Source organism: Numenius arquata, chromosome Z (assembly GCF_964106895.1).
Source record: "Numenius arquata chromosome Z, bNumArq3.hap1.1, whole genome shotgun sequence".
Taxonomy (NCBI): Eukaryota; Metazoa; Chordata; class Aves; order Charadriiformes; family Scolopacidae; genus Numenius; species Numenius arquata.
In genome coordinates, this window is record NC_133616.1 from 31,674,033 (window position 1) to 31,701,175 (window position 27,143).

General features: G+C 35.3%; 1 protein-coding gene across 1 annotated transcript in view; it reads left to right on the forward strand.

Moving 5' to 3' along the window:
- KDM4C (lysine demethylase 4C) overlaps window positions 1–27,143 on the forward strand; it is a 261,718-nt gene that overhangs the window by 40,252 nt on the left and 194,323 nt on the right. The window contains exons 6-8 of the mRNA XM_074166872.1: window positions 5,889–5,938; window positions 15,799–15,902; window positions 21,392–21,529. Coding sequence (XP_074022973.1) covers window positions 5,889–5,938; window positions 15,799–15,902; window positions 21,392–21,529 — 292 coding nt within the window. The remainder of the gene's footprint in view (window positions 1–5,888; window positions 5,939–15,798; window positions 15,903–21,391; window positions 21,530–27,143) is intronic.

A 27,143-nucleotide genomic window follows, 5' to 3' on the forward strand; every position in this document is an offset into this window, starting at 1 on the left:
TCAATGAATTAGGTTCATTGTGAAAAAATTACTGTTGTAGGTTTAGTTGTAACAACATTTTACGGGTTTGTAGCTTTGGAATTTTAAAAATACTAATTAGCAGGAAAAATCATCAGCTATTGTTTCCCTGTCAATATGTAACATGGGCTTCACAGAAGTAGTTTGGTTAAGCATTTAGCATTACGCTGAATTAGCTTGCAGCGGATGGTGTTATCCATTATCTGTGCATGTACCTGGTTTAGGAAGAATAGAACTCAATGTTTCACATTCTGTTTCTTGTCACTGAGTTGAGAATAATCAGGTGAATGCAAGAGGCTGCTTGTCTGATGACCATCTTCCTTGGCTGGGCACAGTAAAGCAACGATTCTTTGTTTTTGATGTGGTTTTATGTTCATATTTTGAACAGTACCCTTGTAAAAGTTGCCCCACTTGAAAAACATACCACGTAACTGAGCACCTGACAAGGATCCCCAGTTTTCCTTCCATCTATAGTCATCATGATACTGTGCATGTGTTAAATAAGTGCATTGAAATTCAGTTTCAAATTTATCTACTGCCTGCAGTTAGGAAATTCTAGAGTGCTGAATAACCAGTTACCCTGTTGCACAAAAAGCAGTACAAGTGACACAACCATCCAGCCCACTTCCTTTATTTGGAAGGTGCCATTTGTAAAATGCAGCATTGAGAGTAGGGTCTGTGAAATTACCAGAAAGGGAGGAAAGGTAATATTGGCTTATGTTTTTAAATACATGGAGCTATCTGTGTCGGGCTTTACATTCATTTTATTGATGATATAAACTGTCAGTTAATAGAAGATTAACTTGATTGTGATTCTACAAGATCTTTGGCTATAAGATAGAATTAACTTAATTTTTGATATTCTCAAAAAAAGTCTACCCAAGAAACCAAAAGCGTATACTTACGTTCTTTGTTTAGAGTATTGATAGACATTGGGACTTGAAGAGTTTTCTTTCAGCTCTCTCATTGCTAACCGTGGGTAATATCAATGCATGTATTTTAACAATACTGTTTATTTCAGTTCTTCTGGTATGTTTCTATATAGATTTTCTTTTTCCCTCATTGATGCGCATAATGATGCTGAGTAGCAAAGTATCTCTGGAGGCTTTCCTTTGAAGAAGCTTCATGCTTATTTAAATCTTTTTCCTAAAGCCCAAATGTCTAGTATCTCTGAAAATGTTTTCTGTGGCATTTTTTCAACCATATGGGATATTTTCTTGAGAACTGCTCAGATTTTCTGGATTGTCAGTACTCTCTATATTCACAGTATGGATTAGTGTAGGAGTATTCTTATGGGAAATATAAGAAGTCTATAGGCAAAGTAAGGGGAGACGTTTTTTGCAGGGCAGCACATTAATTATTTGAGCAAGCAAACATGAGCTGATTGTTACTTGTGTACAGTGGCTGACTTACAAATTTTTCTGTAAATGTTATATGACCTGATATGTGTTCTGGGGTTGTAGTCTGTTGTATAGGGAGATTATAGAGAAGGAGACAAACTCTTCTCAGTGATGCCGTGACATAACAAAGGAAAGGTAGCAATAATCACAGCTTGCAACAAGGGGCATTTCAGTTTGATAGAAGGAAAAAACAATTCAGAATGTCATTTTAACAGATTGCTTAGGGAGGCTGCTGAGTCTTCATCTTTGGAAACTTTCAAAGCTTAACTATATGTTAAACCTGTGAAAACTGATCTAATTGTTAGTTATCTAACCGGTAACTTAGCTGTATGTTGATTGGGAGATTGGACTGGATGACATGCAGGTCCCTTCCAGTCCAAACTTTTCTATCATTCAAGATCGTGTGTGATCTTGTATTTTAAAGACGATGGTGCTCAAAGTTACTTTGCGTATGTATGGGATGACTTGAAAAGGAATTCTGAATAAAGTCTTTATTTTTCTTTACTTACTTTTTACTTTACTTTGCAGAATTCTAAACCCGTGGGTAAAGTTGCTTGCACTTCATGTGCAATCATTTCTGTTGCTAGTTCTTTCTACTTTCTTCTATTTACATGTTTTTAGCCAATGTTTTTTTGTCATCTGCATTCTGAGAATTAAAAGCCCTTGGAAATAGAGGATTAGAGAAAAAGAGAGCCTTCCCTCCCCGCATTCACAAAACTGGTGCAGCAACAAAGAAAGCAACAGTAGAATTGTTTCAAAATACTTGTTTGAGTTCATGTAAGTGTTTTTGTTCCAATTTTATATAAGCACTTTTTATGTAGTAGACTTATTTTATGTTGTCTAATGTTTCTGCAAGTCCCTCAAAGGGAAATCTGAAAAAGGATACATTGCTGTGAAGATGCAATGTTAGTTTACTTTGCGTCTTATGAAATGTCTATTAGTTATTTCTCCTTCTGAAGCCTATATTTTATTCATTTTTCTTTTGAGCGAAGCAGTTTCATCTGTGGTCCACATGCTTTTTGTTAATATCTTCAAGTGAGCTTTACTAAAGATTCCATTTTCGACTTAACGAAAACTTAAAGGAGAATAAGCGCTTTTTTTTAGGCATGTTGGTATATGGGTGCATCTCTGTGCAACATCCAAACATTCATAATATAACTGTCCTTGAGTAAAATCTATATATTTTTTTTCCTGTACTGGATTTTCTTTCTTTACCATGCAAAGTAAAACTTGTAATTTACTGTAATATACTAGCAGTTGTTGTACAGGGAATGAAAAAGTAAATTCATTCTTATACAACAGAAACTGTAAAGGTAACTCAAAGGTTATTTAGGTTTTGCATCCGAGTATAAAATCAAATCAAATAGTAATGAAAGTAGTTACTAAAAGTAAGAAGTTTGTGAATTTTTATTTTCAGCCAAGTTCTCAGAACATTGTTTCTTCATTTGATAAAGTCAGCTATCCTAATTGTCACCAATTATGTTTTCTGAGCTGAAGACAGGACCAAGTAATTGCCGCTCTTAGACTACTGTCTGTTACTGCCTCTGCTGGTGATTGGAAGAATATAGGTAGAACAGGGAGTGTATATTGCCACTAGTTCATGAATTAGCAGTGGATGTTATTGCCCAAGACTGAGATTCTTATTTTAAAAAAAAAAAAAAAAAAAAAAAAAAAGGGGAAGTTGTTAGCTTATTTAAAGTAAACTGAGAATCGTGTAGAAGAATTAATCTTGTAAACATATACATAAAACTTTCAGAAACACAAATTAATGGCTTAGATATAATGTTTATTACTTATTTGTCGTTATCTTGTTGCCATAACCCCTTGATTTGATCAATTAATATGTATTTCAAAAGGTCTTTTTGAAGAATTCTCAACGAATATATGTACATAGTTTTTTCTATCTTTGTAGCCTGACTCTAGCAATGAACAGTGGCTCTTCAGCTTTTGTCTGTCTTTTCAAAATTTTTAACATGTATGTCTTCCTGAACTAATTAAATGAAAATGTAGTTAGCATCAACATTTCCCTTTTTATCTGTTCTTTCCCTTTTATCTGTTTCTTTGCTTGTTATCCAAGAAACATTCTCTTTGCCTCTTAGTGATTTAACATCTGTTACATTTACTTTTAAAGAGGGCCGAACTTGGGCTTAAGATACAAGATGTCAGACAAACGTTAATGGCTGTTTAGTAGTGTAGCTAAAAGGAGGCTGGACACAAGATGATGACAAATATTTTTCTAAAAGCTTTTGACACTGCTGAAGTTCTCATATGAGCTAACTGTTGAGACTGAGAGTGAATACTTTTTTCTTTGACTCACTGATCTGAGTTTGGGAGTTTTTTTGTTTAATGTTCTGTACAGTAGACGAAGGATCCAGTGAGATTCATGTCACTGTCACTGTAATTTGACTTATATCCATGGCAGGTGCCTATGTGCTAAAAAAACCTCAGTTTTCTAATAAATTACATTAAAAGCCAACTATAAAGGGCCTGGAGAGTTACTTTGGGGCTCGTACAGTCTGATACTACAAAGATGGTCTCCTTTCCTTGGTTCTTTTCTTAGCTGTGAGAAGAGAGCAATGACAGCAGTGGGAAGAAGTGAAGGATTGAAGAGTACATGTTATCACAGACCCCAAATAAAGACAATGTGAATAACACCAACTTGCACTGAATGAATTATTTCTTGGTAATTTTAGATTACCTGAATAAATAGCTGTAGCCCACTTAACTCGTGTCCTGTTTTATCTTTCCAAGAGAGTTATTGAGAGCTCGCTTGTCCAGGTTTGCATTTTTGTGATATTTATAAGTACTTACATGTTTACATGTACAAATTGAAGCATGTGGCTGCATACCATCACAAAAAGTAGCATGTACTTTTGGAAGAATACTAGTCCAATTAGAGACCGGTAAAGCAAAGGTGGTCTTCAGTTTGAGTTTTTTCTTTGACGTAAACATTGCCTGTTCATGTTTTACTTCATGGAGTTGTGTATTTAATGATGTATATAATAATATATATAGTATATAATATACAGTATATAATGCTATACATAACATTTGTCTTCGCTGGAGTGTGAAAGCATATAGTTAAGATTACTGTGTATATGCTGATGCATGTGTAATATGGAGTGGACAACAGACACAAATGCTTTGGAAGTACAAATGGAGAAAAACAAAATCCATTTTTCCAAGACAGTGAAATTCTGATTAAAACTGGAAACACTGAGTGGAGTCAAGCAGAAGGTCTCTTTTTGTTTAGTACCATTTGAAGTGGGTTGTCAGTAGGCATGGATTTTGCTACAGTTTGACTTGGAGCACTGACTTCTGTGGTGGAAGGGTCGTCTTGCTTCTATGCAGCACTTTCAGTTGTAAGAGAGTAAAATTGTCTGTGTGCAAATGAGAGCTTGAGGTAGGGGGATGTTTATTTCTTCTGCGAAATGAGGGGCCTAGGGTCCTTCACTTGTTTTTTCTGAGTTGTCCAGGGAGATGAATGAAATCTGTGTTTGCAGTGCAGCAAAAAAGTTTGAAAATGGGTTTTGGACTTTATTGTACAGCTGAATATGCATTTTCTCCTTTTCTGAACCCCATTTTCTCTAGAGAAGAATCAATCCAATGCTGTTGCAACATTTAACTGAAATGAAAGCTTATTATATCACATACTGAAGCAGTTAAAAGTCAATAATAAAGCCTAATTTTTTATACAGTGTATCTATGAAGTGCACTAAATATGTGAGTAGTAGCGTTCAGTAAAGCAGAATGAAATGACAGCTTTTCAGTAGTCTTCAATTTTTAGCTGTAATAAACATTAAAAATAATATCAAGTTAATTCCAGTTCTTTTATAGTGTTACTGAATTGTTGCAGATAGCATATGGAATCTTTAAAAAATAACTTATTATCAGAACAGAGAGATTCCAAGATATGTACAATTCTTTAATTTAAAGAAAGTCTTTTTCCTAAGTAATTTTTTAACTCTAATTGTAATTTTACAGAGACAAGTAACCTTCTTCCACAGTATTTGCTATAGAAAAAAATGCAGATGCTTAATACTCCTGTTTTTCTATTGAACTTTTGTGAAGCACAGCATAATTCAAATAAGTTAAACCTGTATAACTTAGACTTATTTTATGTGGTTTTGTTTCATTTTGTTTTGATTGGGAAATGAAAGTATATGTGTATTTTTTTAACTGGAATGGTGTGATCATAATCAAATATCGTCACTATGCATGATTTTAAATTGTGAATGTAACATTATTGAACCACGTTATAACGTTTAAACTAGAAATAAGCGAAATGTTTTCTCAAAAAAAAACCTCTCTGTATTTTTTCCTCAGTGATTGGTATGTTTTTCCTGTATAATTTTTCAGTCTTTAATCTTTTTGGCTTCTGTATTTTCAGATATTTATCATAAGTGAATCATGACTTGTGTCATAATTATATCTTTAAGCATTTCATCCTTTTTTTTATGTGAATTTTAGGTATGCTATTCCTCCAGAGCATGGGAAACGGCTTGAAAGACTAGCTCAAGGTAATATTTTCAATATTTCCATATGTAAGATGTTTGAAGGACAAATCTCCAGCAAAGTGAAAGACATTGTCCTTGACTTACTTACTGTGTTTTATTACTTAATGTTGTGTGACTTTTATCTCTGTATGGTGTGATTGCAAACAAGGAACACTTTCTAGTACTCTGAGGAATACTTAAGAAACAAAATAATTTTTTTTTTTTGTATTAGAACTTTATTTGATATTGGCATTTTTAGCTTGATGAAGCTTATGAAAATGAAGGTTAGTATTCTGTTGCGTTTGTTCGTTAGATATTCACTGCTAGTATCTTTGTATCCTCTGTGCCATTGCTTTTTCTTCTCATAGCTTCTTTTTGTCAGTAACTTTTAAATTTTAACAACTTAGCCAAATTTGATCCAAAGACATAAATATTGAAGACAGCCGAGTCTCCAGAAGTTTCATGAAAGTTAGTGGGTGGGTATAGGATGGAACCCTGGTTAGTACCTCTGGGAAGGGTGAAGCAGATAAAATGTACCAGTGCTGAATCTTACTTGGTAGCAGCCTGTTGCCCAGTGAGCAGACCTATAAATCCCCTTTGGCCAAAGCATGGCTTTGCCCTCAAGTAAGGGCTTTTGCCCTCTTGAGGTGTGATGAATGTCTATTGAGAAGAAGCAGAGATTATCGTTGTAAGGTTGAGATCTAAGGGATAAAAATCATTAATCTATAGGAAAATTCTTCTCATACAGTAATTTGTTTTATTTTCAATAAGACTACACCCCTCTTTTTGTTTCTGGATTGAGTGCAAGTTTCTTGGCCTGGCAGCCCATGTTTTATAGTCTGCTATTGACCAAATTATATAAGGAATGCCATTGAAAGTCTTGATTAGATATCTTCTATCAGGACCAAATTCTGAAATTTTTTGTACACTTTCTTTTCATATGAATTTTATCTACATACAGTTACATGACTTTCTGAGTTATTTTTAAACTGTATTTTAAAATATATCACTGAAGTGCAAAAGTAAAGACCTGTGAACTTGCAGTCTTAAAAACACATCTCAGAAAGACAGCTGTCAACCTGGATAATTACTTTTACTATTCCTAAATTTTCCCATAGTTTCATTTGAGAAAGTTATCCTTTGCAGATTATGTTTCCAACTTGCAAAGTACAGAATTCTTCATATGCATACCTTGATGCTTTTGATTTTCACTGGTAAACCAATTGATACATGTTGTAGACTGGGCAAGTGACATTGACTTATGATAGGATCATTCAAAAATTATTTTTGAGATTTACAGGAAATGAGCAAGGAGTAAAAGCAATAGAGAATTGGAAGGGCTTCAGAGAGGGACACTGGGACTAGTGAAAAATTTGCATTTTTGTTTTAAAAATTGTTAATAAGCTCTAACTTTTCAATTGGAAAGAGTGTAAAATAAAGGGAAGGGGCAATGATAAAGACCTTTATCCTATATCTTTATAAAGACCAGTGATGACTGGCATGGAAAAGGTGACTAAAGAGTGATTCTTCACTAGATCTTCCAGTACAGCTAGAGACTCTGAATAAAGAGTCTTAGAAGGTTCAAAACAAACAGAAGGAGGTAGTTCCTTTCACAGTATGAATGCCTCACCGTCCATTGTGAATTCTAAAATTTTGCATGGATTCAGGGAGAGACTGGACAAGACTGGCAAAGAAATCTGTTAGAGGAGCATAGGAACTGCATGTGGCTTTGGAAGTCTTGAAGCAGCAATTTGTTGGTAATAGATTACCCAGAGGAAGCAAAGATTTCATGCTGTATTTAAACACTTTTGACATTTGCTGAGAACAAGACCTTTGGGTAGATAGACTTTTCATTTCATGCAGTATGGCTACTCTGACATATATTATAGATTTCATATTGATTGATTATAGTTGTGTAGCATCTTAATACGATTTGGGTTTAAATGTTCTGTAGTGAGTGTCTATTGAACTTTTTTTTTTTTTTTTGTGTGTGAAGGAAGAGAATAGGCAGTTTCAGCAAAACTTATTCGCTAGTTTCTAAACATTAAGTGGCATTGAGGCATGGTATTGTTTGCTGCAGGCAAAAAAAAAAAAACCTTCAGATTTTTATTTGACATACCCTAATTTCCCCAGATATTGAATGTAACCTGTACAATTCAGAAGGAAGGCAACTTTTGGACATACATGCTTTGCTACATGGGAGGTTTTGAAGTCAATGAATGTAAGTTTGCATACTTTAAGAAAGTGCTGTATTAGAAAACTGTGGCCTGAAGGTGTTCAGGCCTCTTATTGCTGATAATGGTAGCCTAATACAGTAAAAGGAATGGGACATAAAGCATGTGGAGAAATGGAAGTCTCCAAAGCCACTGTTTGTCAGAAGCCAATAGGTTATACTGGGTGAACAGGGTCTTAGTGTCTGAATGCCAGTCATATTTGGACAATAGGTGAAATGGGACTTAAAACTTCAGTCTCGCCTAGCGTAATGGTTCTTAGGTCCAGAACTGCTGAAAGAAGCTGGGACAGAAAGGGATCTGTCTTGAGGTATGCTGGCACATGTGTACATGCTTTTCTACAGCTGGGAACAGGAACCCAGTTCCTTCATCTGTACTGATCACTAGATTAAAAGAAGTTGCCCAGGCACATCACTCAGCCTTGGTCTGTGCACATCTGCAAGGAAGTCAGTTGTCTATTATTGCTATTAATTGTTAGTACAAGTGACAAAGATCTCCGTGGCGACTGGAAAACTACTTTCCTTGATGAATCATACGTGTGACCAAACTTAATAATTTTAATTTCAACCCATATTTTGAACAGTAAATAGCAAATAAAACACAGAATCAGATACTCAACAGATACTCAACAAATTTCAAATAGTTGTTTTATTCCATTATATTCAGTGAATGAAACTGGATTTCTTTGGGAAAACTGCATACTCATACAGACATTTTTATTGGAACAGCAATCTAAGATAGCTGAGTTAGTTTCACAGACAACCATCTCTGACATTTCCAAAGTTTTTTAGTGTTTGACTTTAATGTCTTCTGCAGTATTTTTTTGTGAGTAGGTTGTTTTCATGATATTTACGGTCCAGCTAATAGCTTAGAATAGAACATAGAAGATGATGCTGTAGTCCTTAAGAGTAAAGGTGATGGACCTAATGCTTGGTTTGACTTACAAATTTTTATTTTATGATATTTTATTTTATTTTTTTTGGAAACTACAATTTCTGATTATTTCCATGCTGTGGGGGATAAAACCTCTGTGGTCTAATTTGCAACTGCTGCCTGCTAAAATACAGTCTGTTTTACACTAAGATACCTTAAAAAATGAAAATGTAAAGTACGCTGCATCACTACAATTCACATAATAGTAAACATTAATAAAATGTAGTGTAAATGAGACCATCATGCTTAATTAAATGTGTATTAAAATATTTTTAATCATAATTTTTGCATGAATGCAATCTCTGAAGAAAAGTATTTTATTCAAGAAGGTTAGCTCTGATGACCAGATGCCTACTGAATTAATCAAATGCTCCTAAATAATTAAATTAATAAAATAATGTATTAAATGTGTCAGGTTGTTTAAGTCAAGGCAGCAGTTGATACATAAAATTAAAGGAAAGCTAGGATGTTTTCCATTTTTGCTTCATTTTTGCTTTCCGTTGAAATCTTGATTGACTGTTCCACCTACAAATATTTTATCTGAAACCCATTAGACTTGCATCTAATAAAGACAACAGTTTGATTTTGCCCTTCAGCTGTTTTCTCATTTATGTAGATTTTTTTCAATTTTATGTAGACATAAATGTAATAAAAATCTCAAGTGAGCTGTTAACTGCAATTTTTATACTTGTTATGTTAATCTGCAATACCATGGTATTCTTAAGAATTTTTTCTTTCACAATATGGGTTAGAAAATGAAGAGAATAGAAACAGAGTGGCGAATCAGAAATGACAGTTTGAAGGATTTTCAAGATCGTTTAATAGATCATTTAATTGCAGAAACTTTTTAGAGAGGAGATGACATCTCTCTGTGGTGCTCAATTATGTTAAAGAAGAAACTCAAGTAAAGTTTAATATATTGTAAGTACGTAGGGATGTTACAAAGAGCTTTCTATGGTGAATAGTATTAATTAATTCATTTTATGCAGAAGTCATTACCTATTATGTATAAAAACAAGTGCAAATCGTGAAATAAAACTTGATGTAGAATTTGCGTAACTTCTAAGGTTCTTGAATCTGAAAACTTGAGCAGCTGAAGAATTGAACTTTATCTCAACTGATAGTTATATGAGTCAAATTAGGAAAGTTGCATCTAAGAGAATAAACTTAAGGCTGTAACATATTCATCTGGGCATAACACTCATATTTCACATCACTTGCTTCTTTTGTGGCTTTTATACTATGTGCTTTGTATAGCATACAAATTGCCACTGCTTCTTTGTGAGGACTGTTGGTATGCAAACTCATCCTCCTAATTTCTTTTATGTGCAATACAGAAAGTTAAATCAAATCAGTTCAAATAATTGCAAATTAATTTAAATACACTATATGACGTTTGTATTTATACCTACCAAAGTAAAATCTAAAAATAAAAATGACTAGAAAACTCAGTTCTTCTTTCATCTCTGCTTGTGTTCCAAGAGTGCTGATCAGTGAATTATGATGAATATTTTGTATGTTCTAAGTCCTTTAAATGAAGACATACATAAGTAAAAAATTACTGTAACTTTGAGTTTAATTGCATTAATTGGGATTATTTTTAATTACATTAAAGGTATTTCCATTTCAGGATGTTCTCTTTCTTATAAGTTTAAAATATTTATATTTATATTCTCAAGTTTTATACTTATATTTTCATTTAATATTAATAAACTAGAAATAAAGCACCTTTACTATAAAATTTCAGGTGAAGACTCGTATGTGAAAGTGTAGAAAAAGGTAGGAAGTCTAGCCTCATTCACTGACTGGTCAGAATTTGATTTGAAAGTTCCCTACGAATATCATTTTTATGTATGTGTGCTTAAATACTGACTTTATTATCAGCTGAATTGTGAAACCTTTGATCATACAAGGTAATACATAGCCAATTGCCCTATTCAAATAAATGGAGTTACTTGCAGAATAGTGTTGTAGTTTGTCCGTGTAATATTGTAGCTGAACAGTTCGATTAAAAACAGTATGGATACGTTCTTGGTACCATAAAGGGGCGTTCCAAATACCGTGAAAATGCTAATCAACCAGGGAATGGAACCCAACCCACTTCAGTTTGTGTGAGTGATAGTTGTGATGTGACGTGGTCATCTAATAATGAGCTGTGTATGATACTTGGAATGATACTGTCAGGATGAAAAAAGGAAAAAAGGGCCTTCCAGGTAGCAATGCTTATGTCCAAACATTTGGCCACCAAGTGCTGAGTCACGTCTTTACCTTGTAGACGGTTCTAATTCTGCTCTAGGTGTTGAGTATGTCAGTGTTTCTTTAAATCATGCGTTGGAGAATTTTCAACTGGATGGTCTTTTTCTCATGGATCTAAATCAATGAGCAACCTGATTCTGTTGCACCCTGATTCACCCTGATTGGCCCCTGCGAAGTAATTGCTATGAATTGTCGTCTTGTGTTCTGTGGAACCATTTCCAAGATTAGGTAGGGTGCAGATGGCTAAATAGAAGTACTGAGAAGAGGTGTAGAAGAGGTCTGCCACATCTTAAGAGATCATCCGAGAAACTGGGGTTGCACGCAAATTCCCACAAAATGCCTGCTTGTGTAGAACTGATTTAGAGTTAATGGATTAGTGTTAATGGATTAAATGAAGATTTCAAATGTCTCATAAAAGCATGAATGTACTACAGAATGTGAATGGTAGTTACATTTTAGATAGATTTCGGCATTTTTTCCTTTGGATGTGGGATTTCACTAAATATCCAGGATTAATTTTAACATCACATTGGTATTTGACAATGGTTCTGGTGTGTTGCAGGCATGTCTTGAGTTGGCCTGCGTTTAATGGATTTGTAAGTCTTGTGAAGTTTCTAAAGCGATGACCTCTGTTCATTGGTTTTTTACATCTGCTAACCAGTTCTCCCACAGGGATTTTCTTTCCTGAAATAAAAGCCTGTGTGACCTCACCTTTACCCTGGGCAGAACAAAAGACCTTCTATAAACAGTCTCGTAATGAGGAAATGCTACCTTCCTTTCTTGCCTTGTTCATTGAAGGGGAGTGCTTTTGAGAAAATGAGGTGAATGTGACTGGAAAATTTGAGTGTGTGTAAGTGTAGACTTTATCTGACAGAGTCAAAAGACATTTTATAGTGGTACAGAACATGTAGATTGTGCTTTGATTTCACTGGGAGGGCTCTGTAACCATAGCAAATGTTTTCCAGTAAATTTCTCATAATGGATTTTGAGCATGTTGTGTTCTGCTGTTCTGTTTTGTTTGCAGCTTTCTTAGAATTCAGCAACAAGCTTGCCTTCTGGTTGGAGTTGTCACAACTGTTTCTGATCTCTTGAAGCTGTAGTGGTACAACTTAAGTTTTGGATATCTGCCCATCATTTGCTTTTTATCATTATGTATTGAACTAATCAAGCAGATTGCAGTAGCTGAATCTGGTACAAAACTTGTTTTCTTGGGGAAAACAACTTAGTCAAACTCGCCCTGCTTTTAGAAATCAAGGTTTTTGCTACTTTTCATACCGGTTATTTCTTAAGTCTCAAATATCACTTTCAGTCACTTTTTTAACAGTATGTTCCACTATATTTCTATTATTATGCTGCTCAGGACTGAGATTTCTTGAAATTGTGTATTCCAAGTTGTGATTGGTATCATAACGTTATAGGCATTAATTTTGCCAGAACAGTTCAAATTGTGGGCTAGTTTCTTTTAACTGTCTTTTAATCAGTGGAGCCAAATGTGTATGATAAAACTGTACATACCAAGTACTACTTTTTGAAACGTACATTATAACATTATTTGCAATTTCAAGAGAGAGTAAAGAATTCTTTGCCTGTTGGTGGGGAGAAACAAGAGAGAACAATAAATTTGAGTGAAATTTGATCTCAGGGCATCTTAGTAGAGTTGATCAGCACAAGTGACTTTTTCCTAGTCATTAAAAATATTTAGATGGTTAATTGACTGAAAGGGATTTTTTGTTTTTAAATCAAGTAATGAGCATGTTGCTCCAAGAATAAAACTGCTTCTGTGAATGACAAACTAACATTTATGTGATGTATAGAATCATAGAATGGTTTAGGTAAGAGAGGACCTTAAAGATCATCTAGTTCCAACCCCCCTGCCAGGAGCACTTTGCATGTAGACCAGGTTACTTAAAGCCCCATCCAGCATGGTCTTGACCACTACTGGGGATGGGGCATCCACAACTTCTCTGGGCAACCTGTTCCAGCGCATCACCATGCTCATAGTGAAAAATTTCTTCCTAATGTCTAATCTAAATCTGCCCTCTTCCAGTTTGGAGCCATTACCCCTCATCCTATCACTACATGCCCTTGTAAAAAATCCCTTTCTTTCCTGTAGGCGCACTTTAGGTACTGGAAAGCTGCTATAAGTTCTCCCCGGAGCCTTCTCTTCTCCAGGCTGAACAACCCCAACTTTCTCAGCCTGTCCTCATCGTAGAGCTGCTCCAGCTCTCTGATTGTTTTTGTGGCCCTCCTCTGGACTCGCTCCAACAGGTCCATGTCCTTCTTTTGTTGGGGACACCAAAGCTGGACACAGTACTCCAGGTGGGGTCTCACCACAGCAGAGTAGAGGAGCAGAATCACCTCCCTTGACCTGCTGGCCACACTTCTTTTGATGCAGCCGACGATGCAATTGGCTTTCTGGGCTGCAAGCTCACATTGCTGGCAGATGTTGAGCTTCTCATCCACCAACACTCCCAAGTCCTTCTCCTCAGGGCTGCTTTCCATCCATTCTCTGCCCAGTTTGTATTTGTGCTTGGGACTGCTGTAACCCGAGTGCAGGACCTTGGGGTCCCTGGCATGGCATCCCTTCCCTCCAGTGTGTCAACTGTGCCACACAGCTTGGTGTCATCGGCAAACTTGCTGAGGGTGCACTCAATCCCACTGTCCCTGTCTCTGACAAAGATACTGAACAGCACTGGTCCCAGAACTGGCACCTGAGGAACGCCACGTGTCATTGGTTGCCACTTGGACATTGAGCCGCTGACTGCAAATCTCTTGTGTACAACAACTTGCGCAAACAAAGTAAAGGGATGACAGAAAGCCCTTTTACTATGTGAATGTCCTGTGGCTAATTCTGTGTCCATAAAGAATCACAGAATGATATTGGGTTGAAAGGGAACTCTGGAGATCATCTAGTCCAACCCCCCTGCCAGAGCAGGTCCACCTAGAGCAGGTTACGCAGGAACATGTCTGGGCGGGTTTTGAATGTCTCAGAGACGGAAACTCCACCACCTCTCTGGGCAGCTTGTTCTGGTGCTCTGCCACCCTCAAAGTAAAGAAGTTCCTCCTCATGTTTAGATGGAACTTCTTATGTTCAAGTTTGTGCCTGTTTTTCTATCATTTGTCTATAGTCATTTTTGTTATTTTTTTTTTTCCTGTACTTTTCTTAGGTGACCTCTTCTTACTTCTTCCATGCAGTTAGCAGGCTTTTTCGGAAAACCAGTTACAATTCAGTTTTCAGAACAACTGAGTTGTGTTCTTGGTTAATATATTTGCTGAGGACAAACATTTAAACCTTGAATAATCCTAGATAACCTGTCAATCTGGACCTCTCTAAAAGATATTTTTTGTGTGTGTTCTGCAGGCATAAAATATCATTCATAAATGAATCAAAAGTATTTTTTCTGAATCAGTATTAATGCCATTATTAAGGAGAATTTTTTCATCATGAAGAACTGGCATTGTGTCTTCTCCAGTATCAAGTTGCTGTGCAAGATAATTAGTAAAATATACTTCTTTTTAATTCTGTTGCTTCACTTCAATTTCTGTCCTTATTTCTTAGGTAGCTCTCCTACATAGAAGAATAGGATTATGTATGATTTCCTTGATCCCCCAAAAGACATCATTTTTAAATGGCTTTATATTTGGATTTTCTTTATAATGAATTTTACCTATATTTACAGTGCAAATGAAAATGATTTTGGAGAATCTTTTTTTACCCAGTGTCGTGATCATAAACTTTTTTTTTTTTTTTACAGTAGACTCAAGCTAATTATGCTACACTAGTTTAAAGACATAAAAATCATCTGTTCTTCCTTTATGTTTTAATGGACTAAGCAGAGTTTGTGGGGTGGTACACAAATAATCATGAAAGTTGAAATATGGAAAGCAATCTTTGTTTATAGGAATCAAGACAGGATATAAAGAAGCAAAAAACCCCCAACTGTTTTCAGTTGTACCAGATACCTCTGTGAAAGTAGCCATACTTTCTAGTCTTTAACAGATAGAAAGTTGTATTTGTTTATTGTATAGATGGTCTGGAAGTGCCAGGTAAACCTAGTCCTTGTGGAATCCTTTTAAATGTATATACTACAGTTGATTTTTCCTGTCTGCAGGGGTTGCAGAATGAATGTTAATGAAAAAAAATAAATAAATCCCCAAACAATAAAATATTTCTCGAAAGGGTAAAAAAAGTACACCTCAATTTACAGGTCCAAATTTATTTTAAATTTAAATAAATATTTAAAGAGTCCCAACCCCCTGCAATCTCCCTCCCTCCCCGCCCCTGAAAATCAGTTGAAAAATTTAGGAGGGGCATTTGATTTTTATACAAAGCTCTCGGATCCTAGCAAAGACATGACAAAATTCTAGAACAAGTTTGAACAGTATTATGTATTGTAAAATATTACAAAAAATTCCTGCTTGTTTAAAATAAAAGATAAATAAAAGATTTTTTTGCCTTATTAGGGTTCTTCCCAAGCAGTTCTCAAGGATGTGATGCTTTTCTTCGCCACAAGATGACTCTGATTTCTCCATCAATATTGAAAAAGTATGGAATTCCTTTTGACAAGGTACATTAGTGTTTATTTTTAAACTACACATTCATGCATTGAATTAGATTGTGTTTACTATAAGGACTCTTTATAGTAAAGTTGAGGCAAAATTAGAATTTTTATTTTTTTAGGCACTGACTCCATGAAAAAATGAAAACGAATGCTTGTACTATTAGGACTTTTACATGGTTTAGCTTGGAATTTTCTAGCAGAAAACACTTCTAACCATCATAATCTTTATCTAAAAGTTTCTATTTTATTTCCATGCAAGCTTGCATGTGATTTTCTGTTGACTGAAACACTTATTAACTAGTTGTGTTAATGTAAGTTATATACCTAATATTTTAAAATAAATGTTTCATATCTGTATTATCTGTATATTGTATTTTCTCACGCAATGAAATGTACCTTTATCAGTATTATGATTTTAAAAGTTTCAGGTGGAATAAAACCAAAAGAACTGTTTTTTAGTTTAAAGTGTATTTTAAAACCTGTAACATATTAAAAAAAGAGTGAATGATTATTTTGTGCTGCTAGGTAGTGGCAGACTGGACACTTGATAAGAATGTTATATAAACAGAAAGCAGGAAGAATAACTGGCTTTCTTCTTTGTGGATGAATTTCAGTCATAGGTGTTTCCAAAAACATCTGACGTATTCAGTTTCTTTCTACCTTTTTTTGTTTTCCACTTCAAACTTCCTATAGCTGCCAGCTAATAAAAGCATTCCTACTGCATTGCTTTTTCTTTATATATATGTATATTATATCCTGAATTTTTTGCAAATTCTAAATTTCTAAATTCAAGAGCTTTGTAGGCCTACTCAGAGGAGTAGAGCTTCATTCAGAAGGTCCCCTGCGTGAACATCTGTTTATGTTATAGTGAGTTTTTTAAAAGCCTTTGATCATTAATGGGTTATGATTCTTGATTTCCCACTGTGCAGACTGTTTTAAAGTGTTCAGAAGAACCAGGCAATATATACTTTTTCTCAATCTATTCCTGCTGCAATGTAGGCCTGTAAATTGTCCTCACCACACTCCTTGTTTTTCACTGTGGTTTCTGTTTTAGGGTATGCCGTGTTTATTTATTGATATCGTGTGGACTTGTGCATGCAAACTTAGCTTATCATGCTCCCCAGTGTAGTATATAGGATAATGCAGTGCTTTCTCTCTGTTTTAGTTGACGTTTTTGTAACAGTATGAAATGTAGTCCATAGAAATAATATTTAAGTGAGTCTTTTCAAGTACAGTATTATCATGGTTTAATCCTGGCAGGCAGCTGAGCCCCACACAGCTGCTCGCTCTCTCCCCGCCCTGTGTGATGCGGGAGAGAATTGGAAGGATAAAAGTGAGAAAACTCATGGTTTGAGATAAAAGGCAGTTTAATAGGTAAAGCAAAATCTGTGCATGCAAGCAAATCACAAGGAATTCACTCCTTCCCATCGGCAGGCAGGGATTCAGTCATCTCCAGGAAAGCAGGGCTGTATTACACGTAATGGTTATTTGGGAACTTCAAACATTCCCCTCCTTCCTTCTCTCCCACCCCGCTCTAGTTTCATATGCTGAGCACGATGTCATACAGTATGGGATATCCCTTTGGTCCAGTGGGGTCAGCTGTCATGGTTATGTCCCCTCCCAACTTCTTGTTCCCTCCCAGCCTCCTCGCTGTCAGGGCAGCGTGAGAAGCAGAAAAGGCATTGACACTGTCTAGGTCCTGCTCAGCAAGAACTAAAACATCCCAGTGTTACCAATATTGTTTGCAGCGCAAATCCAAAACATAGCCCCATAAAGCTGCTATGAAGAAATTTGATTCTATCGCAGCTAAAACAACACAAGTGTGTTGAAAAATACAATATTGCAACAAACAAAATATTTCAAGTGAATGAATATAAAAACTTATAACCTCAGAATTTATAGGATAGTATTACGACATACTGTACTTTGTAGCTGAAGAACTGCCATCTGACATGAATCAATTATTGAAGAAGGAAATGTAACTGGAGAGAATGTCTTTAAACAGGTTTTACAACAGAAATTTATCAACAGTTCAAGATGTTCTTGATCTCTCCTGAAAATAGTATTTTGCAGCAAAATAAAAATTATGCAGGTATCTGCATACCAGTAATCAATGCCTACACTTCAATAATCGGTGTCTACAATAATTACCAATAGCACTACTACTAGTAAAACAGCAGTAACTGATTCTGCCAATTATATGACATGCTTTTAGTAAGACTGAGTGGAAGCAAATTTTAGAAGGTTACTTGATAAGAAGAAGCTTGTCAGAAATACAGCTTTACTGTTAAGGAAACTGAGTGAGGTAGACATTTAGGTGGGAGGAAGCCACTGATTTGTTGTATGTGTTTTGAAATATCACTTCACTTTCCATGCTTAAGTCAATATATGTATAAAATTGAAGAAATGTAGGCGTTTAGAATTATACTGCCTGCTGTGGAAAGCAAGCTTTTTTGAATAAATTATATTCATATAAGAAGTAGTTTGTTTTCTGAATGATATATTATTATATGGAAATGTAGTTGCTGAGTTTGTTTTTGTAATTTATACGTAAATACTGATTTCTTTCATAGCCTTGTGCTTTGTCATGAAGTGTCAGATGAAACCTTCCAAACTGGAAGGTTTTATAACTAGATTTATCGTTTTGGATTTACAGAACATTACTCTGTGAACAGTGTAATTTTCAGTGGTTGGAGTTTAAAGTAGCATAGTGCAGAATGCCAGCATATTTGTTTTCGGTACCACACATTTGAGGTGGGTAAGGGAGCTGATGTTCTTATTTCAGTGTCTTGATTATTCCTGTATTCTAATTAAAGAAAAAAAGGAAAAAAAAAAGTGCTAGAAATAGTTAAATATTTAAGTTTGGTTCTGTCACCTAGTAATGGGAGGAAGCAGACTGTACCCAAGTGTAATTGTAATTAATGGGATTCAGTGAGAAAGTGAATAGAGAGAACCAGGCTGTGATCTCTCATGTCTCAAAGTGATAGAAGTGGAAATGTGCTGCATGCTGATAAGTCAGCCTACGCCTACCAGGTGGCAGCTGAACTGCTGCTTGTTGCAATAGAACACCTGCTAAACTGTCAGCAGTGGGAGGGTGTATTGAGATAAATTTCACAATTGTTAGCACTGAGAATAATCTTTCTTAAACATTCCCACAGCGATTGTTTGAGTCCTACAGTAGCAGTTATAATATATGCACCTGTATGTGCTTTTGCATGTATACACTAAATGTGAACCCACAAAAAATTAACCTTGCAAAGAGCAAATGCAAAATGCAATGTCCAATTTTATTTTTTAGCTTTATTAGGTAAATATATATTTTTCTTGTTTTCCTCTCTTCCTTCATCCTACAATACAGTCAGAAACATACATCTTGAAGTGCTATCCCTGTGTATTTATTCTTGCATTAAGAAAAAAAAGAAGCACACAAAGTATTTGTAAAAGTGTAAGATGAGAATTTTGAGGGAGGAAAAAGGAGGATTCTAAAAGTGGAAACTGAATATAAGACAACTATGCCAGCAAAAGGCTGAGATTTTATAAGAAAATGGCATATTAATAAGAAAAGTATTTGGAGTTGTGAGTGTTAATTTTAGTGATTAAAATTTAACTCTCCTTTTTTGCGATTTCAATTCATAAGTGTATTTCCCTAAAAAGAGTCATATTTGTCCTAACAGTTTTTCTTACTGTATTGCATATGCAAAGCCTTGCCACACAATGAAAACAGCCTTTCTAATCGGTATGAAGTCCCCTTATTTTCCTGTAATCAGCAAATGCATCTTATTGAATGGTCATCAGTCATTGCTCAGATTTGCTTCATTTAAATTATCTGTTTGCTTTTAGTGGGCCTGCTGTCTGATGTGTTTCGTGTGAAAAGGCTTATCAAACAGAGTATGGGGAATCTCTTTTAACTCTTTACTTCCGAATCTTCTAGTTTATTGATTAACTCTTTTCAGATACTTCAGAAAACAGATTTGTAGTCTGACTAGCCTATCCTTGATACAGCCTTTGGTGGTCTGACTTTCAGAGATTAAAACTGTCTCTGAGTAGAGAGAATATTAGTGACTGACAAGAAGTACAGTCTCTTCTTTTCTTCACATCTAGAGCAGAGCAGCATTCCATCCACGTACAGGAAGATGAGATGTCTCTCTTGAAAGAGAATATCCTTACCAGTGATTTGTTTACCTTAGGCTATTTTTTTTTATTAATTTACTCTAGAATCCTTTTATATCTGATATCCCATTTTGATAACTGCTAGGAATTTGGTTTCTTTTTGGCTATACAAAATATTACTATGGCAATAATTTTTTTAGTAGTTGTTTTTTCTTTTTCTTTCTTTTTCTGCTTTCTATAATTTCTTGTTGAGTCAGTGAGTCAGTGGCCTGAGCACACTTTTTTTTTTTTTTTTTTTTTTGCTTTTTACTGTACTTATAAAGAACAGATCAGTCCTTTGGAATTACCCTTGCTTATTCTCTAAAGCAATGTCAGAGCTTAACTGTCGTCAAGTTTTTCCTCTCTGAGAATCTCCTTCCAGGCCGCTTGTCCTTTAAGTATTTGGAATTCTGGTTGTCAATAGTATCAGAATTTTGCTCTCTTAAATTCTACTTAAAGAGAAAGAGGGGAAGGACAGGGGCAGATTAAAATTTGATGTAATATCTAAAGTGATGTTTTAATGGCTTTACATTGAGACATTCTCCATGGCATTTCCAATGTAAAAATCCCCTTGGTGTTAGTAGCTGTGAGGCTCAAGAATTGGTGCAGGGCAATTGTCGTTAATTCTTCTTCCTCCTTTCCTGTCCAAAATGATTTAAAGATACTGCCTGAGAGGACCTAAATGTATCCAGTGTCTTGCTTTGGGATGAACAACATTGTTTTATTTAACTGCTAAGGCTCATTAACCTAGAGTTTCTCCTCCTTGATACTTGATCATCAACAGTAAGTGACTTAAAAGGCAAATCAGACCCTCAGTCATGGGTCTTCAAACCCCAGTTTTTTGAAATGGGTGAGTATGGGAGAGAAGGGTGAGAATAAGATCTCTCTGCAGTCTTTCCAGGAAAAGTTCTGTGCCACTCCAGAGAAACATCTTCAGGGTGCTGGACAGAATAATTTCTTCAACAATTGACTTGTACTAGTATTTAGGGATGATAATTGTGAGAATTTAGTCCAGCCTGTCTCTGCTTCCTCTCAGTCAGGAAGATTGATGTATTCTTTGTGCTGTCTTTTCCAGGCTTTACTACCTGTGTTCCAAGATTAGTTTTTTGAAAGTAGTTTCTGAATTTGTAAAGTAATATGTGTAGCTATGTATTTTATAGTAAAGAGCATTGTCTGAAGTATACCATTCTGCTTGCATTAACTCACAACTTTGTGCAAGGAGAAAAAAATTCTCTCTTTCTAGGTAGTTGCAAAGACAAATACAGTTTTCACTGCTTAGTAACAGAACTACTTTTGTACTGTGTGTCACTTTGAGGATTTGTTTTTTGTTTGTTTTTATGCTACAGGTTACACAAGAGGCAGGAGAATTTATCATTACTTTCCCATATGGATACCATGCAGGATTTAACCATGGTTTTAACTGTGCAGAGTCAACAAACTTTGCCACCATCCGGTGGATTGATTATGGAAAAGCAGCAAAGTTGGTGAGTCATACTGCAGAAAACTGATGCATAAGAAGATCTTTCCTGTGGTTATTTCTTTGTGACAATCTATGGAATCCAATGAGAAAGGGAGAACTATTAGATCAGGTAGTACCTTATGCTGCTATTGAAATTTTATTTATAGTTGGCTTTTTCCTAGTGGGTATTATACTTTGAGCAATCTGGATTCCTCTTAGTAGTGAGTTTTATTTGCAGCTTACTGTATATATTGTTCTTCACAACCAGTTCTATTTATGGATATTTTTAAGTTGAAGCTACATTTACTGAGGTCAGTATATGTGAAGACAACTGACTTCTGCTCTTAAACCTCCTCTAAATTTTACTGTTTGTGAAAGCACTTCATTTAAACCAGGAATTTTGATACCTGGAAAGAAACATAAGTAATTAAAATGTAAACAAAGTTTAAAGAAACAAGTTCCACTTTTCTCATCTTTAATGTCATGGAATATCTTGGGATACAAGATAATAAAGAAACTGTGAACTCAGAGTAGGTATTTTCAGGTTTTAAAATGAGGTCTGTTTTTCTGAAGATATTTTAAACTGAAATTTTGTTACATAGCATAGATGTTTTTGCTTATTTTCATATACAGCATGTAAGTAAATACACCAAATCAAGAAAGTGCAATTTGTTCAGCGGAAGTTTGTTACTGTTTTTCAGTATTCTGTTATTTTTCTCAGAATTATGGCTTTTGGAAGCCTTGGTTAGTATGTTGCACAGAATGTTTAAGTCAGAGGCATTCTCCGCATTGACTTTTTCGTTACTGAAAAAACCCTTTTCAATAGTGTTTTGCTTAATGCTGATAAGCTGACATGGAATAAAGGGCAAAATGAGATGTGCAGGTTTAAAAATTAAGTAATGATAGTCAATGCTCATTAAATGCTTGGGACTGGAAGACTGTCATGAGACAGTTCTCAAATAGTGGAAATTTATGGTTCTAGGATGGTTATAGTTAATGAGACTGAATGTGCTTTAAAGGGAAAAATTTTTTAACTATTTTTTTTCGATGTGTTCTGTATGCATACACTAACAGTAGTGAAAGTACTGAAGACATCAGTATGCATCTAACCTGTTCAGGCTGGTCTTTATCTTTAATGGGAAAGTCATATTTTTAATAGCCAACAGATTACATGTTGACTGTAAAGTTAATTAAAAAAAAAAAACAAATGTTTGACAGCTTGGAATTTCTATAGATAATAAAGTGAAACAAAGTTAGGAGGAATGTGAGCATAGACACATGAGTTAATTGTGACAGGTCCTGGATTTTAACAGGTATGAATGTGCTGCGGCTCTAAAATTGATTCCACTGAACTTCAAGAATAGCAAACTTTATCTCTGAATATAGCAAAGCTGAGGTAGTGATACCTGCAGCTACATCCCTTTCGGTGTACGGGCATCATATTTCTTATGTTTTAAAAAAATAGTCTGCCATTTGGTGTGCAGCTGCCTCAGTACAATCTATTAAATATTTTATGCCTCCAGCATGCCTCTCAATTATTGTATTGGACTATAAACTCAATGTCACATTTAAAATTCTGCAGAGTTTGAAGATAATTTTTAAAGCTAATGAAATTTTATTCCTTTACACCACTCCAAAAGCGGTTCTGAAATTCTGAATTTTTGGCTAGGAAGTCTTGGTTTATACATTCTAAGTACCATTTTATTTAGTCAAAATTCTCTAGCATATGGATAAAACTTTCATTTTAGGACATTGAATTCTGTGCTCTGTGGTTATTGCACGTAGGATCAGTGTTGTGCACATAGAGTGTAAGAAAGTAAAGTAGTTCTGTGGTGTCTGCAGTTGAATTTAAGTGTTTCAAAGTGGCTGCTGAAGCAATAATGAATAGTCCCTCTCTATGGAGAAATCCTAGATGCCATTGTCAAATGTGTATTCCAGTTTATTTGGCAAATAGACAAAATGCTTAATATTACTTGCTTATTTTTTATGACTTATTAACACAGGAATGAGAATTAAAGTATTTCTCTAGTCTTTTTAAATGAAAAAGAACATACTAGGAAGTGCAAATAGTAGTATTTTTTAAAATATTTTTTAATGAAAGTGTGTAAGAAGAGAGGAACTACTGGAAAGATGGTAAAATAATTCTTCATAATACTTATAGTTGTTTATGCCTTACAAACAGGGTAAATAAGTCAAATGAAGAAAGTATTATAACTGGTTATCTGTTCTTAAATTGTAATTATATGACACTTTGAAAGCACACACAAGTTATAGAGTTACTGCAAACTGGGTACTCTTGATTATGTTTTTTTGATTATGGCGTTTCTCTAGAAAAACATAAGGATAGCTATGATTAGTTTTATCATGACCTCAGGAAACTTCCTGAAAGTATTAATTAAAAAAGTAAGAAGTCTGTGTGCTCAAAGAATATTACTAATATTTTAGCTATTTTAGTAAATTTTATTTGCAGCTCTGGTAATTTCATTTAGGAGAAAAAAGCCACCACACAATCTTGCATTCTCATTTATCATTCTTCAGGGTACTGATGTCTTAACTTATGTGTTTTCTTTCTGTATGTGCTATGTACAAGAATTCTAATTGAAGTAAATATTGGTCCCCCTTTATTGTACTGCAGAAATTGCCTGCATCAGCAAAATATAGCAATATCTAGGTCAGTTTGTGTCTGTATTCTTCTTAGAGAATATTATATACTGATGGCTGATTATTGGCCTTCCTACAGGAACACTTTTATTTTTACAGAGTAGTTTCTAATTGCTTACAGCTGGATTACTCTATTAGAAAAAGAAAACATCCTGAAGTACAGTCAATATTCATTCTTCATTAATTTTGGAAAAAAAAAACAGGGAAAGATTTCCATTAAAGTCGTAGTAAATATTCAGTCTGTGTGACGATACTGCTTTCCTGCATGAAATGAGATGATGTTAAAGGTTCTGAGAAATCCATTGCAAATGTTAAATTGGAGATCATTTAGAGGCTCAGTATTGTAAACTTTGGTAAAGCAGAAACTATGTATGCAAATTCCCAAAATTATTTTTTGTCTTTTAAAATGCTAAACTTGTGATCGTGGTTTAAATTTGTGTGCCCTGCCTACCTGTAATAGTTGAAGCCTGAGGGCAAGGATGTAACCTCCAGCTTGTTTTCCAGAGTTTAAGACTTCCACTCGGGGGTGACACACAAACAATAATACCAGGTGGCACCTCCTGTGTGTGCTCTGCTACAATTCGGCTGCTGCTTTGAGCTGTGTTCTCGCTTTTGGACAGAAATAAGCAGAAGTAAAAAGTAGATTAAAAACAAACAAAAAAAGGCAGAAGTGGTGAAATAACAGCTATACTAGAAGTCCCCCAAATTCAGGGGAGAAACAGTGTAATTTTTATTGTCCTTTTCCATTGGCAAGAACACACGGCAAGAGAAATATGAGATACTGGTGAAAGGAACAAACCAGTCATGCTCTCCTGAAGATGCTTGGCAAATGGGTGTGGTGCAGAGGGATGTTGGTGAAGTGCTGATGTACAGTAATGGCAGGACTTAGAGAGTCAAAGGTGGGTAGTGCTCAGCTCACAAATACTTCAGTTGTGTTTGCTATGTTCTGTGAGGGTGAGAGGCACTCTAAGCTTTAGATATTCTTCATCATCATCATCCTATAACTTTGATTTGTTGAATGCTATTTATTTTTGAAAAAATTTAAATGGTACAAAATATGTGCAGATAGGATATTTCTCCAGGCTTCTGTGAATTTTGTCATTTATTGGAATAGGCTGTAAATGTGTAGCTTCATGAAATGTATTTCAAGTTTCCTTACTCCAGTGCATTTTGTTACTGTTGGTAAAGCTGATTAGCCACTGGCAACTAGCTTGTATATTCTGTAGGTATCTACTTTGATTTGTGCTGAGTAGATAACTTGTGTGCTGAACAAGGGGTGATACTTAGGTATTAGAATTGCTAAATAGAAATATTTACACATAATTCTTTTATGTCTAATGAAATAAAAATTCTTCTGAATCAATCGGACAAAAGACACTTCAGTAGTGTGAGAAAAATCTTGTATTCCTAAAGTTTATTAGCTGCAGGGGTGAGAAAAATCTTGTATTCCTAAAGTTTATTAGCTGCAGGGTAGGGCAACCTCTGCCCCCACCTCCAAAGCTGTGGATCATTTGTGTTTGTTAATTTTATACTTTTGTCTGTTGTAATCGTTATTTCTAATGAATGCCAATGTTGCCCGTATACAAGACCTACAGTGCAAGACTCTCACTTACAGGTGCCAAACCTGGGGTTCTCAGTCCTGTTTTTCACCTGTCCAAATTTTAATTCTGGTGGATAGCATCAATGAATTTTATGCACTCTAGTTTGATACAGAGAACTGGAAACAGATTTCAATTCTGAATAAGATACTGTGCTTTTGTGAACAGGTAGGCGTTTTTCTTTTCTTACTTGGAATTCCTTTTTTCCTTTGCTGCTGTTTTGTAAATGTTTGAAAACTTACATATTGGTAAATCAGTTCCTAATTACAGTGAATGCCCTTAGAAAGCACATCCTTTGACTTTGTGCAGAGCTTCTGGACTGCATGGTCTCACCTGAGCTTGACTGGTGAAGGTAGTTCACAAAACAGTGAATTGGGCTGAGGTGGATGTCCTGTGTAGGAAATGTCCAGGAGATTGGTGATGTGAGCAGGTTTGTCGGGGCTCTCTTATTCTTCTTTATGCAGGGGTGATTATTTTAGTTTCTTTCTTTCCATTTGCCTTTGGTTACTGTTTAAATCCCTACATTCCCCTGTCTGTTGCTTTTCCAAGTCCTCATGTCAGGCTCTCTCACAACTCAACATCGCCCAAACTGATACCCATACTTCCAAAAGCTTTCAGAGAAAGCACTGGCATTTCTCAATACTGCGGTTGTTGCTCACTGTGTCTGTTTTGTGGCACCACTTGGTGACTTTCACTCAGTATAAATGTATGTAAATTTTACTGCCTTCTATCAGGGATAGAGTCACACTAGGTGATTTTACTAGTCATTATAATGATTCCTTTGTATTGCAGCTCCTTTTAAGACGTGATATGTTTTCAGATGTTGGTGCTTGGAAGCTTTTTGTTGTTTTGCTGATATGTAGAACCTGAGGAGAGAAGTCTACCAACCTTTTCTACTTGAAAGTCGGGCTACTTAAGTGTTATTGCTTTCTTTCATAAAATTAAGTTAGTAATTACTAATGCATATTCTTCAGTGGTAGCTGCTTAGAAACATGTTTTCTGTGGATAGGTTAGATCAAAGTGCTGGCCTGCAGGTTGTATTTTTCCCTTTGGTGGGATGAAGTGCAGTTGTTTTGATGTTAGGTTTGATGGATTTGTTTGCCACTGCATTCATTAGCTTCACATCAAAAAACTGACAGGCTGTTAAATGAAACTTTGGCTTAGATTTTCAGCTTGACTGTTTGGAGACCTTTGTGAAGATATTTTGTTTTTGTGCTGCAGAAGCCTGGAGCAGTTATGACTGTTTCAAAGGGAAGAAAAGTTATTTAGTATCCTATTTTGTTTGGGTAAAAAGAGAGTCATTGTCTTGAGGACAGCCATGTCCAGTTTATGCTATCCAAACAATATATTTATTATGAAATATATATTGAGAGACAATAT